At 33.0% G+C, this 15,154-nt stretch overlaps 4 protein-coding genes across 16 annotated transcripts in view; 1 reads left to right on the top strand and 3 right to left on the bottom strand.

Annotated features, from left to right (window-relative positions):
• The window catches only part of LOC102678607 (alpha-1,6-mannosyl-glycoprotein 2-beta-N-acetylglucosaminyltransferase), a 14,723-nt gene extending 11,095 nt beyond the window's left edge, over positions 1-3,628 (top strand). For all 6 annotated transcript variants that reach the window (XM_031511048.1, XM_031511053.1, XM_031511057.1 and 3 more), the window contains exons 5-9: positions 99-524; positions 670-979; positions 1,614-1,979; positions 2,473-2,723; positions 2,803-3,628. In XM_031511048.1, the coding sequence (XP_031366908.1) occupies positions 99-524; positions 670-979; positions 1,614-1,979; positions 2,473-2,723; positions 2,803-3,031 (1,582 nt within the window). In that variant the 3' untranslated portion in view covers positions 3,032-3,628. The remainder of the gene's footprint in view (positions 1-98; positions 525-669; positions 980-1,613; positions 1,980-2,472; positions 2,724-2,802) is intronic.
• Positions 1-15,154, bottom strand: part of LOC102679179 (M-phase inducer phosphatase 2-like) — a 34,806-nt gene that overhangs the window by 2,836 nt on the left and 16,816 nt on the right. The window contains exons 1-3 of one of the 6 annotated variants that reach the window (XM_031511026.1): positions 14,796-15,129; positions 12,653-12,836; positions 9,752-12,270 (exon numbers count right to left, since the gene is read on the bottom strand). In XM_031511026.1, coding sequence (XP_031366886.1) covers positions 10,669-12,270; positions 12,653-12,836; positions 14,796-14,968 — 1,959 coding nt within the window. In that variant the 5' untranslated portion in view covers positions 14,969-15,129 and the 3' untranslated portion in view covers positions 9,752-10,668. Of the gene's footprint in view, positions 1-9,751; positions 12,271-12,652; positions 12,837-13,054; positions 13,061-13,092; positions 13,340-13,782; positions 14,075-14,795; positions 15,130-15,154 lie in introns of those variants that run through there. The other 5 variants (XM_006608105.2, XM_006608106.2, XM_006608108.2 and 2 more) reach the window with 5 other exon arrangements.
• LOC102678742 (protein D2-like) lies at positions 3,397-5,489 on the bottom strand. The gene is made up of 5 exons (XM_006608100.1): positions 5,238-5,489; positions 5,035-5,147; positions 4,667-4,787; positions 4,119-4,332; positions 3,397-4,043 (listed from the first exon to the last, which is right to left on the bottom strand). The coding sequence occupies exons 1-5, from the start codon at positions 5,269-5,271 to the stop codon at positions 3,905-3,907; spliced, it is 621 nt and encodes a 206-aa protein (XP_006608163.1). The 5' UTR covers positions 5,272-5,489; the 3' UTR covers positions 3,397-3,904.
• LOC102678873 (protein D2-like) lies at positions 5,676-7,409 on the bottom strand. 3 transcript variants are annotated; one of them, XM_006608101.2, is made up of 3 exons: positions 6,873-7,053; positions 6,293-6,544; positions 5,676-6,208 (listed from the first exon to the last, which is right to left on the bottom strand). In XM_006608101.2, the coding sequence occupies exons 1-3, from the start codon at positions 6,895-6,897 to the stop codon at positions 5,856-5,858; spliced, it is 630 nt and encodes a 209-aa protein (XP_006608164.1). In that variant the 5' UTR covers positions 6,898-7,053; the 3' UTR covers positions 5,676-5,855. The 3 variants fall into 3 exon arrangements, with proteins under 3 accessions (XP_006608164.1, XP_006608166.1, XP_006608165.1); XM_006608103.2 differs by lacking the exon at positions 6,873-7,053 and adding an exon at positions 7,256-7,409 and having other exon boundaries at positions 5,682-6,208; XM_006608102.2 differs by having other exon boundaries at positions 5,682-6,208; positions 6,971-7,091.

The following is a 15,154-nucleotide window of genomic DNA, read 5'->3' as shown; positions in this document are numbered from 1 at the left end:
AAAAAAAAAAAAAAAAAAAAAAAAAAAAAAAAAAAAAAAAAAAGAGGAAGTGGGGAAAAAGAAATGAAGGAGAAAAAGAAAAAGAGTTATTCTTCCAGGTTTCTGAAAGATCGTCGAAATGGTTCTTCCTCGACGTTAATGAACGCAAGCACGGAAATGTTAACCGAGTTCGAAATAGCGGAAATTCGTCGTAACATAGAAAAAGCGAACAACGAGCAAAGAGTGTACAACGAGGAGTCGTTCGGTCCGTTGGCTAGCGACGCTCCTATAATAGTGATTCAGGTGCACACGAGACTCACCTACCTCAGACACCTGATAGTGTCGTTGGCCCAAGCGAAAGGGATCGAGCAAACCCTTTTGGTCTTCAGTCACGACGTCTGGCATCCGGACATCAATTATCTCGTACAGAGTGTCGACTTTTGTCGCGTCATGCAAATATTTTATCCCCACAGCATACAAACTCATCCACGAAGTTTTCCAGGCGAAGATCCGAACGATTGTCCTCGAAACATACGAAAAGAACAGTGAGTAATAATCTCTTTTCTTTTTTTTTTTTTTTTATCGATCATGCTACTCGTCTCGAACGATCGATTACTTAATAAATTTAATAATTCCACGAATTTTATTTCCCATTATTTCTTCACTTTACATTGCTCTTCTATCACGCAGAGCTCTCAATCTTGGTTGCATCAATGCCAAGCATCCGGATCTGTATGGACACTATAGAGAAGCAAAATTTACGCAGACGAAACATCATTGGTGGTGGAAAGCAAATCGCGTCTTCGATCAATTGTCCATTACCAAGAATCATACCGGTATGGTTCTCTTTCTCGAGGAGGATCATTACGTTGCCGAGGATTTCCTACACGTTCTTAGGCTGATGGAACGTACCTGTAAACACACCTGTAAAAGATGCAACGTCCTATCCTTGGGCACCTATCTCAAAACTTATAATTATTTTGCCGACTTCAGCCGAAAGGTGAGAAACTCGCGCACATCGCACTAATCATCTCGCCAATCACTCTAACCGCTTTAATATATCTAATCGCTCAAATCGTTCAAATCGTTCCAACCACTTTACTCGCTTTATTCGTTCGGTGCGCGAACTCTACGACTCCTTCCCTAACAAATATATGTATATATATATATATGATATATATATCATATATGTATCATATATATATATACGAATAATTGGAATAGCATAGCAATTCATTGCTTCTCGAATCCTCAATTCGCGTGATTCCTTCTTTCTTCGATGGTTCGATCATTGTGATTTTCGTGAGTCGATTGTTTGATCTAATATGTGCGCTCTCTTTCTTTCTCTCTCTCTCTTTCTCTCTTCTTGCTATGCTCTGCTCTTATCTATCCCGCTCCTCTTTTTCATTCAATAAGATTAATTATATTACAAAAGGGAAGGAGAGATAGATAATTAACGATAGGAATAGATCGAAAAGGATTGGGAATAAAGTTACGTAGCTGCACGAAAGATAGGGAAAAAATTGTTCATTGTAACGAAACCGCGATCGCGTAAGAATCGTTGGATGCATATCGAGTTCGATTTCAGTCTGAATATCTGTGTGTCGATGTTTCACGCACGCCTCATCCGTTAGTTCCTTGGCGTCAACAGCGCCCTCCAAAAGGAACTACTACGTGGATTAAAGAGATGGGAGACATCGACGAGGCAACATTCAGCAAAAGCCGAAGACATCGTTGGCAGCGGCGGTGGAAGAATCGGTATATTTCCGAGCACCAGCAGCAGTGGCAGCAGCAGCAGCAGCAGCAGCACCAGCAGCACCAGCAATAGCACTCCTACGGGAATGAGCAACGGCAGGAACAACACCGTTACTGGAAATAGCATCAATAGCAGCACTGGCGCTGCCGCCTTCGTGTCCGTGGCACGGAACGTACAGACAATGCAATCCGCCTCCGCATGGGCTTTCCAGCTCCTACCCGAACTCTACAATCATTATCAAAAGGTTGCCGACATCTTTCGACGAGCGTCCGTTATGCGCGAAATTCTCTCCATCTCTTCTCTCTTTCTATCGAGTCAGCCGCGCACGTGCGCACGCACGCGTCGTCGCTTTCTCAGCTTTTCTCTCTAAAATTTGTTCGCTTTACAAATTCGTTTCGTTTACTAAGAACGAACTAATAACATCGTGACATCGCTTCGCCAATCTAACTCTCAAATCATATGATATAATCCGACAGAAGGAAAATTTTTTTGTAAAACTACTTACTTGTAAAAATGTTCGACATTGTTGAATAATGTTAATAACGACAAACTGGTGCGCCGCGTAGTGAGTTGAAACGTTAATGATGCACGATAATATCCACGCGCGTGCGCGCACGCGCTCACGCGCACCGATCGTTCCGCGATTTTCTTTTTCATCTTAATAATCCTAAATCACGATATTAGGTGTTATTACATTCCATACAAAAGAAAAATTGCCTTTATCGTATTCCGTTTAGGCTGAAGTGATCCCTTGGATCTCGAGCAAGCATAACATGGGTATGGCGTTCAATCGTGTCACGTGGAACAAATTGAGAAAGTGTGCCGCTCAATTTTGCTCGTACGATGATTACAATTGGGATTGGAGCCTTCAACATATCGCGCAAACTTGTCTGCCTCCCAGTAAAGGACCTGGAATCGCGCCTCGTACGGAATCCGGTTTGATCACGATGATGATGAGAGCGCCTAGGGTTTTTCACATCGGAGAATGGTAAGTCGTTTCTCTTCTTTATTTTTCCCATATATTGTTATGAATATGAAGTTTCTATTGTGAATGTTGTCAATACCAGCGGAGTCCATCATAAGAAGACCAATTGTGAATCGACCGCTGTGATAGCAAAGGTTCAAAACATTCTAAAAGCTGCCCAAGAACATCTTTTTCCTACTCAATTGACACTTACTGTAGCTGGTACTGCGAAAAAGACGAAACTTAGAAAAGGTAACGGCGGATGGGGCGACACACGGGATCATCGGCTTTGTTGGAACATTACTGTTTATCCGGATCTCGTTTTACCGTGAGATCAAATCTCTCCACCGTTTAACTTCCCTTTTCAATTTCTTCTTTTTTTCTCCATTATCTCTTTTATCTCCTTGCCTATTTCCTTCTGCCCTCCCACTTCCCCTCCTGTTTCTTCTTTGTCCCAATTGTTCCAAAATCTCGTGTGTCTCGCTCCCATCCCATTTTTATCCTTGCATCGTTCATTGTTTTATCTCTAATGAAACATGCTCGTTTCCAAGAAGCAAGTTCCTTCGCGTCGACGAGTTATCGATATCGATATCCTACAATTTGTTATTGAAGTGTATAATATCCTTAGCAGCGTACTTACTTTTTATGTTCGTACTAAACTTAGCAATCGATTATTGCGATGAAAACGAGAAGCACGTTTTGCGTTTATCTCTCAGCTTTTTAACGAACTTGACCAGTTGGCGAACTCTCAAAAAATTTTTGCATATAGAGAAACACGCTTGTCACATACTCTAGTCATTGTATGCAATATGATAAATGGATATTATTATCGATATCTGTTTACAAATTTGTTAACCAATTCAAATATTGGTAAAAAGAAACTACGAGACCAGCAACATACTCCGCTCGAGATGATCCAGATTTATAAACTTGGAAAATCAAGAGCTAACCAAAGCCATCCACGAGTTGCGAGATCTATATAGAATACGTTTTATATTTGTAACAAGAATCAACGAAAAATAAAGGAATCGACGGATTTTTCTCCTATCTATTGTCTTATGAAACATTTATTAATATCATTTCACCGTTCTCATTATAGATCGGTAGTCATGTTTGTACAAGCAATATGTTCCATCACCTGAATATTAATAAAAAGAATATCCTTTGTTAATTAATTGTTAAAGATTTAAAATTGCTTGAGATCCTTAAAATCCTAAAAGCTTCGCATACGCGGGCACATTATCATCATATTCAACTCTCATGAAGTTTCCTGCTATTGGACCCTCCAGATTATATTTTTCTGCAAACTTCTTTACGTTGAACCGCTTTCGTTGAGGACCATCTCTGAAATTCATGTACAAAACCGATGTAAATATGATGCGATTAAAAATCATGTGAAAACGAAAAACTCAATTTTACCTGTTGCTTAACCTTCTCTCGTCGAACGTAATGGATCCTTGAGTCTGTTTATAAACGAGAAAAACGTATCGATGTTTCCCAGTATTTTTTGGCGGCGCTGGACCAACGTATTCAGCTAATACTTCTCCTTTGGCAATATTCTCTTCCGGAATATTTCCGACCAACCAGTGTCGAAATTCTCTATTATATCCTTTTCTAGTCGGTACATCAGGATCTGAGAAACAGATGAAAAACACAATCCTCTTCTTTATCATTATTTACATTTTAATAGTTACTATATATCGATCGCTAAATCATCAACTGAACGGCAAACAAGAACCAGTGTATGAAAGAAACAGGTTTGTCCGCATCGACTTTCACCAAGTCGAATGACAAACATCGAGAATTCCACTAGGATAAAATAATACAGTATCTATATATGTAATACCATGTTCTTTTTTAAAAACGAATTAAAATTAATTTTAATTTTTAAATAAACTTTAAATTCACTAAATAATAATAACACTAAATTCAAAAAATTATTTTTTGAATTAGTCTATCAATCTTACCTGTCATTACTAACGTGTAAAGTACACCTCCTTCGTGTTTATAATGAATTTCTGGAATCTGTCGTGTTTCTGTTGGAGTTAATTCATTTCCCAAATCAACACTCTTGTCCCCATATTTCACCTAATTCAAATTCATATATGAATTATTGCAATATAAATTTTTATTATATATATTATTATATACGTTGAATTTGTAGATTTAATATAATTCATTCGCAATGCGATGATAAAATCAAATATTTATGTATACAATATGTATGTATAACAAATATTTATAATTAGGAACAGTTTGATTCATACACAAACACGTATACACATATACACGCATATATTCCAACATTAACTATGATTATCAATGAAAACTGCACCTCGATTTTCTCCACCGGTGCTACGTCTAATATATTCGGTACAATCAGCGCTTTTTCAAATTCCGTACGAATATCCTTAGCCGTGATAATGTGGATACTGCAGGCGAAAATTCCTGCAACATATTTTTATATCATATTTAACACACAATGAACGAAATTAACCAAACTAATTGAATTCCCGATTCATTCTTAAAAATAAATACCTAGTATCATAAAGTATTTCATCTTTGTTATCATCGCACTTAGTTTCGTCGAACTATGACATGCTTGACTCTGATGAAACGTTTTATTTCACAGCCTATTCCCCCTCCTTTAACTTATAACCTGACAAGAATTCGTATCCTTTTCTTTTCATTTGTCGTCAAACAATCCCCACTCATCCCCACTTTCTATCAACTTTCGTATCCTCTTAAACATTTCGTAACATTTCTCTTCTCACAATCTTCTCTCTTTTGAAAATCTCCTTGCTATTAAATAGTATCTTAGTACACATAGATACGAAATGAATACCAGATAACCAATTCTGAATATTATCAAACGATTTGGAAAAATTTTAGTTATCGGGTAATACTTATATTTTATAATATAATATTATAATATAAGTATTATATAAATAATAGAATAAAATGTATTAAGAAATGCAATAATACATCATTATTTCATTTATTTTCCTGCATTGTAAATGCATATATGTATACAAGCATTATATTAGGATAATAAGAAAAGAAATTGGTACTACATAAACAATCGTTTAATATAAAATATAATATGATATTTTTGTTGTTGCGTACTGATCTTTAAGAATCTATATATAAATATTTTTAGCCTTCAAGTTGTTTGTAGAGAAGTGGAACGTAATCATCGTATTCCGCCTGATACATATTTGCTGCAATAGGATCACCTAATTTGTATTTTGTAGCGAATTTTCGAATGGAAAAATTTCCACGATTCTGTCCGCTTCGATTAGTTAGACGACGTTCATCGAACGTAAGCTTTCCAGGTTGTTTATATAACAGAAACACATAACGATGAAGTCCTGTATCTTTTGGTGGACCTGAACCAATATAATCAGAAAGGACATCTCCTTTGGCAATTTCCGAACCAGGAATATTTCCTATTAGCCAATGATGCCATTCACGGAATTTTGGATTCTTACGACTTGGTGCATCTGGATCTATGAGCAAAATACAATAAATTGATTCGATTCTTAAATTTAAGTAATTGTTAATTAAAAATTTCAATGGAATGAAAGACTTACCAGTCATGCAAAGAGTATAATAAGTATTCGTATCACCATCCCATGTAACATTAGGTTTATCTTTAACCTGAGTTGGTGTTAACACTTTGCCAATATCAACGGAAATTTGATTTGGATAAGTAACCTTTAAAATATTTTCTGGAACCTTATCTATAACGTCGGGTACGACACCATGAGTTTGCAACGCTTGAGCCATGGAAGATAAAAGACGAGTTCCAATTTCAACGAGAGGTTTTCTTACGAATAGAGAAGCTGAAAATATATCGAATAATAACAAATAAGAAATTTAGAAAGCAAAAAATTAATTCACTCTTTAATCAATCGTGATCAAATCGTAAAATTGAGGTTATTGAAGATAATTAATACGCAACTGGAACAATTAGTTTATTCAACACTAAATAATCGTATAATATTTTACGACGATATTATCGACCATTACAAAAAAACAAAAGATATAATAAAAAAATGAATGTGTCGAAAATAAAATAAAAAAAAAAATATCGCGTTATATTCTATTCTATTATTCAACAAATTTAAAAAAAAAGAAAATGCAATACAGTTCAATTTAATTAAGTATTACTTGTGTTAATGAAAAGCAGTGACATGACATCCAATACGAACTAATACAAATACAACGTTTTAAAAAATGTAATCAAAAAAACTAATATAACTTTGTACCAATTTCAGAAGACCGGTATACTACAAACGTAATCGATTGTTCCTTTTCTTTTATACGTTCCTTCTAACTATACTTCATTCAACGAATAAAGTCACCAGAAATGATAAAAATTATATCTACAAATATTGCAATTTCAATAATTAACTGGTAAAAAAATCTTCAATCGTATTAAAATTTTAAATATTATAATACATATGACGATACGAAAATTATGATTTTATATTTTGAATATTCTTCATTATAATGATATGATTCTATAAATAATATACGAAATAATAGCTTACTATTTTGTATCTTAGATATGTGCTTCTGCTTTTTGTAGATTTTAATTACGTAGTATTATTTACATCTGATAACTTGATTCGTTGAATAAGCTATATAACACAAGTTCAATGCTATAACTATGATTTTGACATAGCTAACCAATCGTATATTCGAATCAGTCTTGAAAAATCTTGTGAACAGTTCTTTATATTAATTTCTTTTAAAATAAATTTCAAATTTTTTAATTTTAAAATTAAAACGTATTCTAATAAAAATAATTTAAAATTAATTTTTTTTGTCATTTAATAATTAAAAATTATATATTTAATAGACATTGACATCTAACAGTAATATATAGAACTAATCTATTGTGATGAATTTTTAAGCACAGACAAGATGTATTTAATATTTAATGAGACTTTGCAGGTAAAAAAAACAATAAAATTAATGAGATATTGAAAGTATCTTTTGAACACATAAATTTTATAAAATAAATATAAATAAGAAAAGAGATAGAATAAAAATTCAATATTGACGAAAGCACCATCTAGTATATCTTTCATGAAATAAATAGTGTGAGAAGGACGGAGATAGAGTAAAAATAGTCAAATCAGCGCCATCTCTTGATTGCCGCAAATGAAACTCAATACATAAGGACAATACATAAGAAAATAATAGAAGGATAGAAATAAGAATTGACTCTCAGCGCCATTTCTTAATCCTCGAAGGGAAAGATAAGAATTTAAAATCAATGCCATCTCTTAAACGTTTTTAGAAACATACTTTTTTAAAGAAATGTCTTTGGTACTCGAAAGATGGCATTGATGGTTAATTCTTATTCTATTTCTGTTTTTCTTATTATTCTCTCTTTTTATCTTCTTATGTTCATTTCTAAAGATGGTGCTGATTCTTTAATTTTTTCTTATCTTTATTCTTATTATTATTATTTACTTTTTAATCTATATTTTATAAAATTTGTGTGCTTGAAAAACAACAAATGAATCTAATTAATTTTATTTTTTTGTTTTTGATTAAAAATTTTATCTTTAGTTGCAAACCAGTAATTCCAGTCTGAAATCCAGATATAAATCATTTTATTCATTTAAACTATAGCAAAATTATAAATAAAATTTATGTATGAATATAGGAGAAAAAATAATATTTCAAATGCATATAATAATATTTAGAAATAAATGTTATAATAATGAAAAATTAATGAAAAATTTATTGCGTATCATTGGCATTGATTCGATATAACATATTAATCATTAATAAATTTTTAATTAAAAGAAATTTTATATTAAATCTGATATAAGAAACTTGTTTAGAATTCTAGCTTCAAGATACAAGCTCAAAAATGTAGAAATTTTTAACAGAAAACGAGTAATTAATGAATTTTCAATATGGCGTCTTTCATGCATTAGAATATATGATGCATTAATTGGTAGTAAATAATAATAATAAATAATAATGAAAAAGAATTTTATATTAAAATTGATAAAATAAACTAGCGTGAACCTTTAGCTTTAAAGTATGAAGTTAAAAGTGATGAAATTTTGAATAGAAAACGAATAATTAACAAATTTTCCATGTGGCATCTTTGAAATGGTGGAAGATACTCTCTATCCTTTTCGCACAATCTTGCTTTCCTTGTCTACGACCTCGAATAGCTCTTTGTATATTATGTTATGCTAGTAACAAGTCGGAGCTTCGAGTGTCCAAACGCGAGATGGCGTTACTGATGGAAACATTTTGATCGCTGTTTTATTATTGACAAAATATATTTAGTCAATAATTAAAAATTAAAAAAGAAACAACATAAATGTTAATTAAATGTTATGTTTTATTATATTTATATATAGTTTAAAAGTTATTTAAATAGCAATATGTGAGAAGAAAATAAGAATATATGTAATGAATAAATTGAATAATAAAAAAAAGAAAAATATTTGTTTATGTATATGTAAAAATATATACATATAAAATATGATATGTATATATGATACAAAAATAAATAAAATTTTTTTTTAATTTTACAATAAGAATTAAGAATTAACGTCATTTGAGTGTTTTTGCAAAAATTATTTAAAGAATTGTCTTTATTACTTAAGAGATGGCAATGATAATCAATTCTTATTCTATCTCTGTCTATTTTCTTCTTGCTATACTTGCTGCTAGTATATAATCATAAATGAAATATAAATCAAACGCATTTTTTTCATTTTTTTTTTAAAGTACTTTAATCTTTAATGTTAAAAAACATAATAGATATTGGTAATAAATACTATATTCTTGATTTTAAAATATATTTATAGAATGATAACGGAAAAATAGTACAACCAATATATGATTGAGATACTGGACTTGGCGATAGTATAAGATATATTTTGTTAAAAAACAATTTAAAAGAATATTTAATCAAAAACTGAAGATTTCTATAATATTTTTTAGTTTATTTCGAATAGAAAATTGATAAATTGTTTTTGAATTTCAATTTTTTAATAAATCAACAAATATACAATTGAAATAAAGATTTTTTTAATCGTTTGAAATATATCATATTACATAAAATAAGTAAATGCATGTAACATATGATTATTTTAATATCTTTCTTTACACACCATACGGCACATATACGCACATATACGCACGCGAGCGCACATGCGTTACATACACGAATACACACCATGCGTACGTCATCACCACATTCAACATAACAAATAAATTTGCACATTCGAAGACATTTCAATCTTCTAATAATTTCTCGCTCATTTCTTATACATTTGGTGTATACACGCTAGACTTTGGCGAAACAGAGTATCCCGAGCAACAACGACATTAAATTCCGTGCAAAAATATACGCGAATTTGATAAAAAAAAAAAACGTCGATATTGAATACATACGAATGGGAAACCTGCCCGAGAATATAATCATCGTTATCGACTCGTTTTGCTCTACCACTATCTTATTTTACTTTATTTCACGAGGGTAATAAAGGTGAGCAAGTATTCTTCTCTGCATTAACTTAATGCTTTTATCGTTATTCTTTGTTATAAAAACGTGTAAGTACACTCTTCCTAAAATTGTTTAACTAAAAATTTAAGCGTATTTGAACAAAACAAACTATCATTATTTACAAAAAAAAGTAAAATAGGAACAACTACACATTTGTCGTGAGAATAGCATGAAAAGAAAAATGTTCCTTCTTTATATCTCACTTTATCTACTATTTGCAATTTGCACTTATATGCGTTTTTATACCGGATCATATTCTTTCAACCCCAAATCGATTATCAATTGTTGATGAAAATGAAGCAACAAGAGTGAGAAAGACAAGAATTGGTAGAGTGTACATAAGAAAGAAACGAAGAGAAGAAAGAAAAGATAGTGGAGGGGAGAGAGAGAAAGAGAGAAAGAGAGAAAAACGGAGAATTAGAAACCTAAACGTTTTAGATTATTTCGCGTTGCACTACCACCGATTCTTGACTTCTCACCTTGCCAGCTTTTACTTTTGTTCCGAAATTGTCTAAGGTCAGCTTGGTTATCAGGATGTCTCATCGGTCGGTAACCCTGTGGCGTACATAACGCCTTTTGTTCCTTGTAAAATTTCTCGTATCCACCGTGCAAAAGATAAACTTCTGGATAATAAAGAGCGGGATAATGTTCTTTGTTACGTTGCCGATCCAAACTACGCAAAAATCGTGAAAGATTTGGGCCGCGTTCCCACGAAAATTCACAATGAAACACTAAAATACTTCTTTTATTTGTATCTGGTTGAATTTCGGGCCTATTTGTCAACGGATCCAAAAGTATTTGCTCAATAAGATCTTTGCTATAAAGATTCAAAGCGCCTTGAATATGGCCAGCATCGAACTCGTATGGATAACGACAATCTACGATTTTGAATGAACCAATTCGATCACTAAATTCTCCGTGTATCAAGGCAGCTAATGTATCGACGGAAATCGATTTCAAGTCTTCGTGGTGACCGACTGCCAATGGTAGAACACACGGTTTACTAAAATCTCCTGTAAGATCAGCGTCGGTAATACTACGATGTATGGCCGATTTAATGTGCGCATGTGTTTCATCTTCTGACTTTACTTCCGTTTCCGTTTCCGATTCCATTTCTACATCTACTTCTATATTTGTTGTCTCTATTGCTGTTGGCATTACTGATTCTGAAGAAGAGAAATTTCTTTGCACGTACTTCACATCAAATGCCATGCCTTCATTTACATCGCATTCCTTTGCAATATCGTTAAAACTGTTTGACATTCGTGATTTTTTTATTAGTTTCGGGCTATCATTAATCGGTGGATCTGGTCGTTTAAACATTCGAACGAATAATGGAGAATTATTCTCGACTCCGCAATTCGCAATAGCGTTCCTATCAACAAAATCGGAAGAAATTCGTCTACGGCGGGTCACAGGTATCGTCGACGCCAACGGGCTAGTATCCTCAAAACCTGGATTTACAGTGGACGAACTTGCGTTCGGAGAACGAAACAAACAAGAACGTACTTTTGAAAGAGATGAATTTCTCCGGTCCTCTTGTCTTTCATCTTGTAATAACAATGAACGCCTAAAACCGCTTGCACCATTGTTGGTACGTGGAAATTCGGGTGTACTCGGATTCGAGTCAGAGATCATGGTTTCGTTTTCTACATCGCAACTTACAATATCGCCGCAAAGAAGAGTTGAAATCCCGTTCGGCAATTCCGTCGTACCGTCGGAATTCTCATCTATCAACTCATTGAATCCATCATCCATACTCTCGTAACCGGATGAAAGACTTCGAAATAATGATGGTCGTGCAACTCGTGTTCGTTGTGGCGATGATCGTATCGGAGATTCCATTGGGCTTCGGCATTCAAACATTCGACGAGGAGCAACAGCAAGAGGCTCCACAAATCGAAACCTATCTCGTTTCGACTTTTCTTCCTTTTCGAGAAAGCTTGCTTCATATCCGCTATCTTGACTATTAGGATCCCAATCTTCTAACGGATGACGGGGCCTCTTTACACCGACAATCTATTATAGACAAAATTAAATTAGAATATTGGCGATGCTTTCCGATTTTCAAATACTATCAAATTAAATTTAATTATTCGTTGATGTTCAAAATGATCGCTATTTCATTATTTTATTTCTTTAAATTTAGATCAAAATGATAAAATAGCGTATTGTTAAGAAGATAAAAAAGAATTAATAATGGAAAAGAATATTATTGTCATGAATTCTATAAACATTATAAATATTTTAAACGTATTCAAAACACTGTATTGATAAATAATAATATATGATGTAACGAAAAGATAATATTTTACGTTTTTTCAAAATTTAATGAAAAAAATATTTGTGTAAAATTAATAAAAATAAAGAAAAAAACGAAAAAAATATAACATATATGTACCTTTTGAGGGCTAGCACTCGTATGCGATATGCAAGCGACGCTATTATTTTCTTTATCGAAAGATGGCGATACTGGTTCTGGACTGGAAAAGCGACGCGAACCCATGCCAAGTAGTCGTCGTGCTTTTGGTTTAGATTTTACCATATCATCCGTATTTTTAATTTTAAAAGCATTCTTAAAGAGCCTGTAAAGAAAAGTAAATAATTAATATGTAGATATACAGATATATTTTTTGCGCACACATAAAAGAAAATAATATCGGCTTAACGATAATAACCTAACCTCAATATTTACAGTACATAAAAATAGGCATTCGTGGTTTGTTATAATTAGAAAATTAACATTTCACGAAGTGAAAAAAATTATACACACATCAATTTCACTGAATTTATTTTTAGAAACCTTGTCACTGACGTTTTTCGAAACGAAATGGTATTTACTTATCAATAGAACGACGATATCCATGCCTTGCCTCGAAACTGATCATTTTATTGTTCTCCCTTATTTATTACCGTTACACTAATTTAATATTTTACAGATGTATACGTGTCTTATATAACTAAACTGTACGATATACAAAAAAGCACATTATTGTCTTATTATTCACATTGTTGTCGTTTTATTATAACGAACACTGTTTATACAGTTACCGCCAAAATGCCTACATGTTAGATGAGAAAGTTATGGAATAACGTGAGCGCGCCAATAATGTGCGCGTGCGCACATGTAGCATATGTATTTAACAAGCGCGTAAATATTCTAATTTCTGTGACAACGTATTTATTTAACTGTAATTGAATTTATAAATAATATAAATTTAGAAATTATCATTCAGTCTGCCATTAGTTCCAAAAATGAAAGACAATCTATAGCTATTTGATTTTAATAAAATTATATTAATATAATTTTATAACACGAGTATGAAATAAATTACTAACAAATAAGAATTACAAGAAATTAAAATTTTGACACGGAAGATATTTATTTTTTTTTTATTTCACTGAAATTTATATCTGTACGTATACGAGTATGTCAAAAAAAAAAAAAAATTGTTATATATAAAAAAAATTGTTTCAATCATTTTAATCGTATCTAATTAAAAAAAAAAAAATTGTTGTTATGATACATACCTTGTACATTGGCAAACATCGCACGAATCCATAACACTTTCCCAATACATCACACTCAAAAAGAAACAATGAGATCACGCATGAAACGAATTGATCGAAAAAAATATTTATATACACACAAAGCACACTGTGACCGTACAAAATGATTAATATTTATCATCAACAAAAGAAATGACGGTGTACAGAGGCTTGGGCGATAACTCGCCACACGTCACACCAAGCACTACTGAAGATCGATACACCAACGAACACCGCAAGAGTCGCGTATTAACTGGTTGGCGTGGCGGGAAGGACTGTCTTTATACGAGCTAGTCTCGCGTGGTGGGGGGAAAGGGCCGACCAATCCGTAACTGGGAAAGGGCCCGCCTAAATCTTCTCAGGGCGTGTAGGGAGAACGGAACGCGGAATCCACTCTTTAAGGCAACCGCTATGGGGGGCCCTTTTCTGCCTCTTTGCCGCCGTGTTTCGTTACATCCGCCTGTTCATTTGTTCGATCGTTCGCCGATATATTTACCGGCTGCTAAATATATATGAAACATATCAAAAGCAATCACATCTCTTCTTTCGATTCACAACATTTACCTCGAATTTAAATTTTAATTTCTGTTCTTCTGAATAGCTATTTCATCGATAAAATCTTATATGCATCCTTCCATTCTCATTTCTTCGGAAAAAAATATATTAATTTGTTTTAAAGAGTTTTAAAAAAATATCGCATTGAAATCATTCATCATCGAATTATTCGAATTATTATTATTAAAAATCTTAAAAAAAAAAAATTATTTCGAAAAACTTATCATTATTTAAAAAAAATGTCAAAACTAATAGTTACATATATTACATATATTAAAAAAGAAAAAGAAAGAAGGAAGAAGAAAATGCACGAAAAAGAAGAAGAAGAAGAAGAAGAAGAAGAAAGGAAACGTTTAAATCGCCTCTTCTTCTCTCTTGTTTCTCGCGTTCATAGTCATGAGTACATATACACATACTCGGTCATTCACTGGCTAGCTTACTTTCGATACCAGGCCGGAAAAGGTTGCCGACCGTAGGAGCTGTTGCTCACATTGAAAGGGCCTGTTCTCATCTCTCTCTCGTTACCACAATGCTCCCTTTCCTGTCGACTGATGCACCGACCATTCCGAAGGATGCAGCTCTTAGCAGGTACAGCTCGGTCCGTTTTTTTCATTCTACCGATCACAATGCTTCACCTGATCTTCGATACCACCCTCACATTCTTCAAAGATTTTCACACGGCAGGTACTCCCGTAAGATTCAAATGCGTTCGGAATCCGTGTATCTCGCCCACGCACGCGAATAAACGTCTTATTAAATTTCACCGAAACGATACGGAAAACAAATGTAATAACAACAA

The sequence above is a fragment of the Apis dorsata genome, unplaced genomic scaffold (assembly GCF_000469605.1).
Source record: "Apis dorsata unplaced genomic scaffold, Apis dorsata 1.3 scaffold_29, whole genome shotgun sequence".
Classification (NCBI taxonomy): Eukaryota; Metazoa; Arthropoda; class Insecta; order Hymenoptera; family Apidae; genus Apis; species Apis dorsata.
This window is presented reverse-complemented; position numbering and strand designations above follow the sequence as displayed.

Excerpts from the sequence above, each read along its gene's own strand:
- LOC102678873 (XM_006608101.2), bottom strand. The coding sequence starts at position 6,897 with ATGTCACTGCTTTTCATTAACACAA. Across the intron at positions 6,545-6,872 it reads ACTGCTTTTCATTAACACAA|CTTCTCTATTCGTAAGAAAA; the intron begins GTAATACTTAAT and ends ATATATTTTCAG. Across the intron at positions 6,209-6,292 it reads TTATACTCTTTGCATGACTG|ATCCAGATGCACCAAGTCGT; the intron begins GTAAGTCTTTCA and ends TTTTGCTCATAG.
- LOC102678742 (XM_006608100.1), bottom strand. The coding sequence starts at position 5,271 with ATGATAACAAAGATGAAATACTTTATGATACTAG. Across the intron at positions 4,788-5,034 it reads CACCGGTGGAGAAAATCGAG|GTGAAATATGGGGACAAGAG; the intron begins GTGCAGTTTTCA and ends AATTTGAATTAG. Across the intron at positions 4,044-4,118 it reads GAGAGAAGGTTAAGCAACAG|AGATGGTCCTCAACGAAAGC; the intron begins GTAAAATTGAGT and ends CATGAATTTCAG.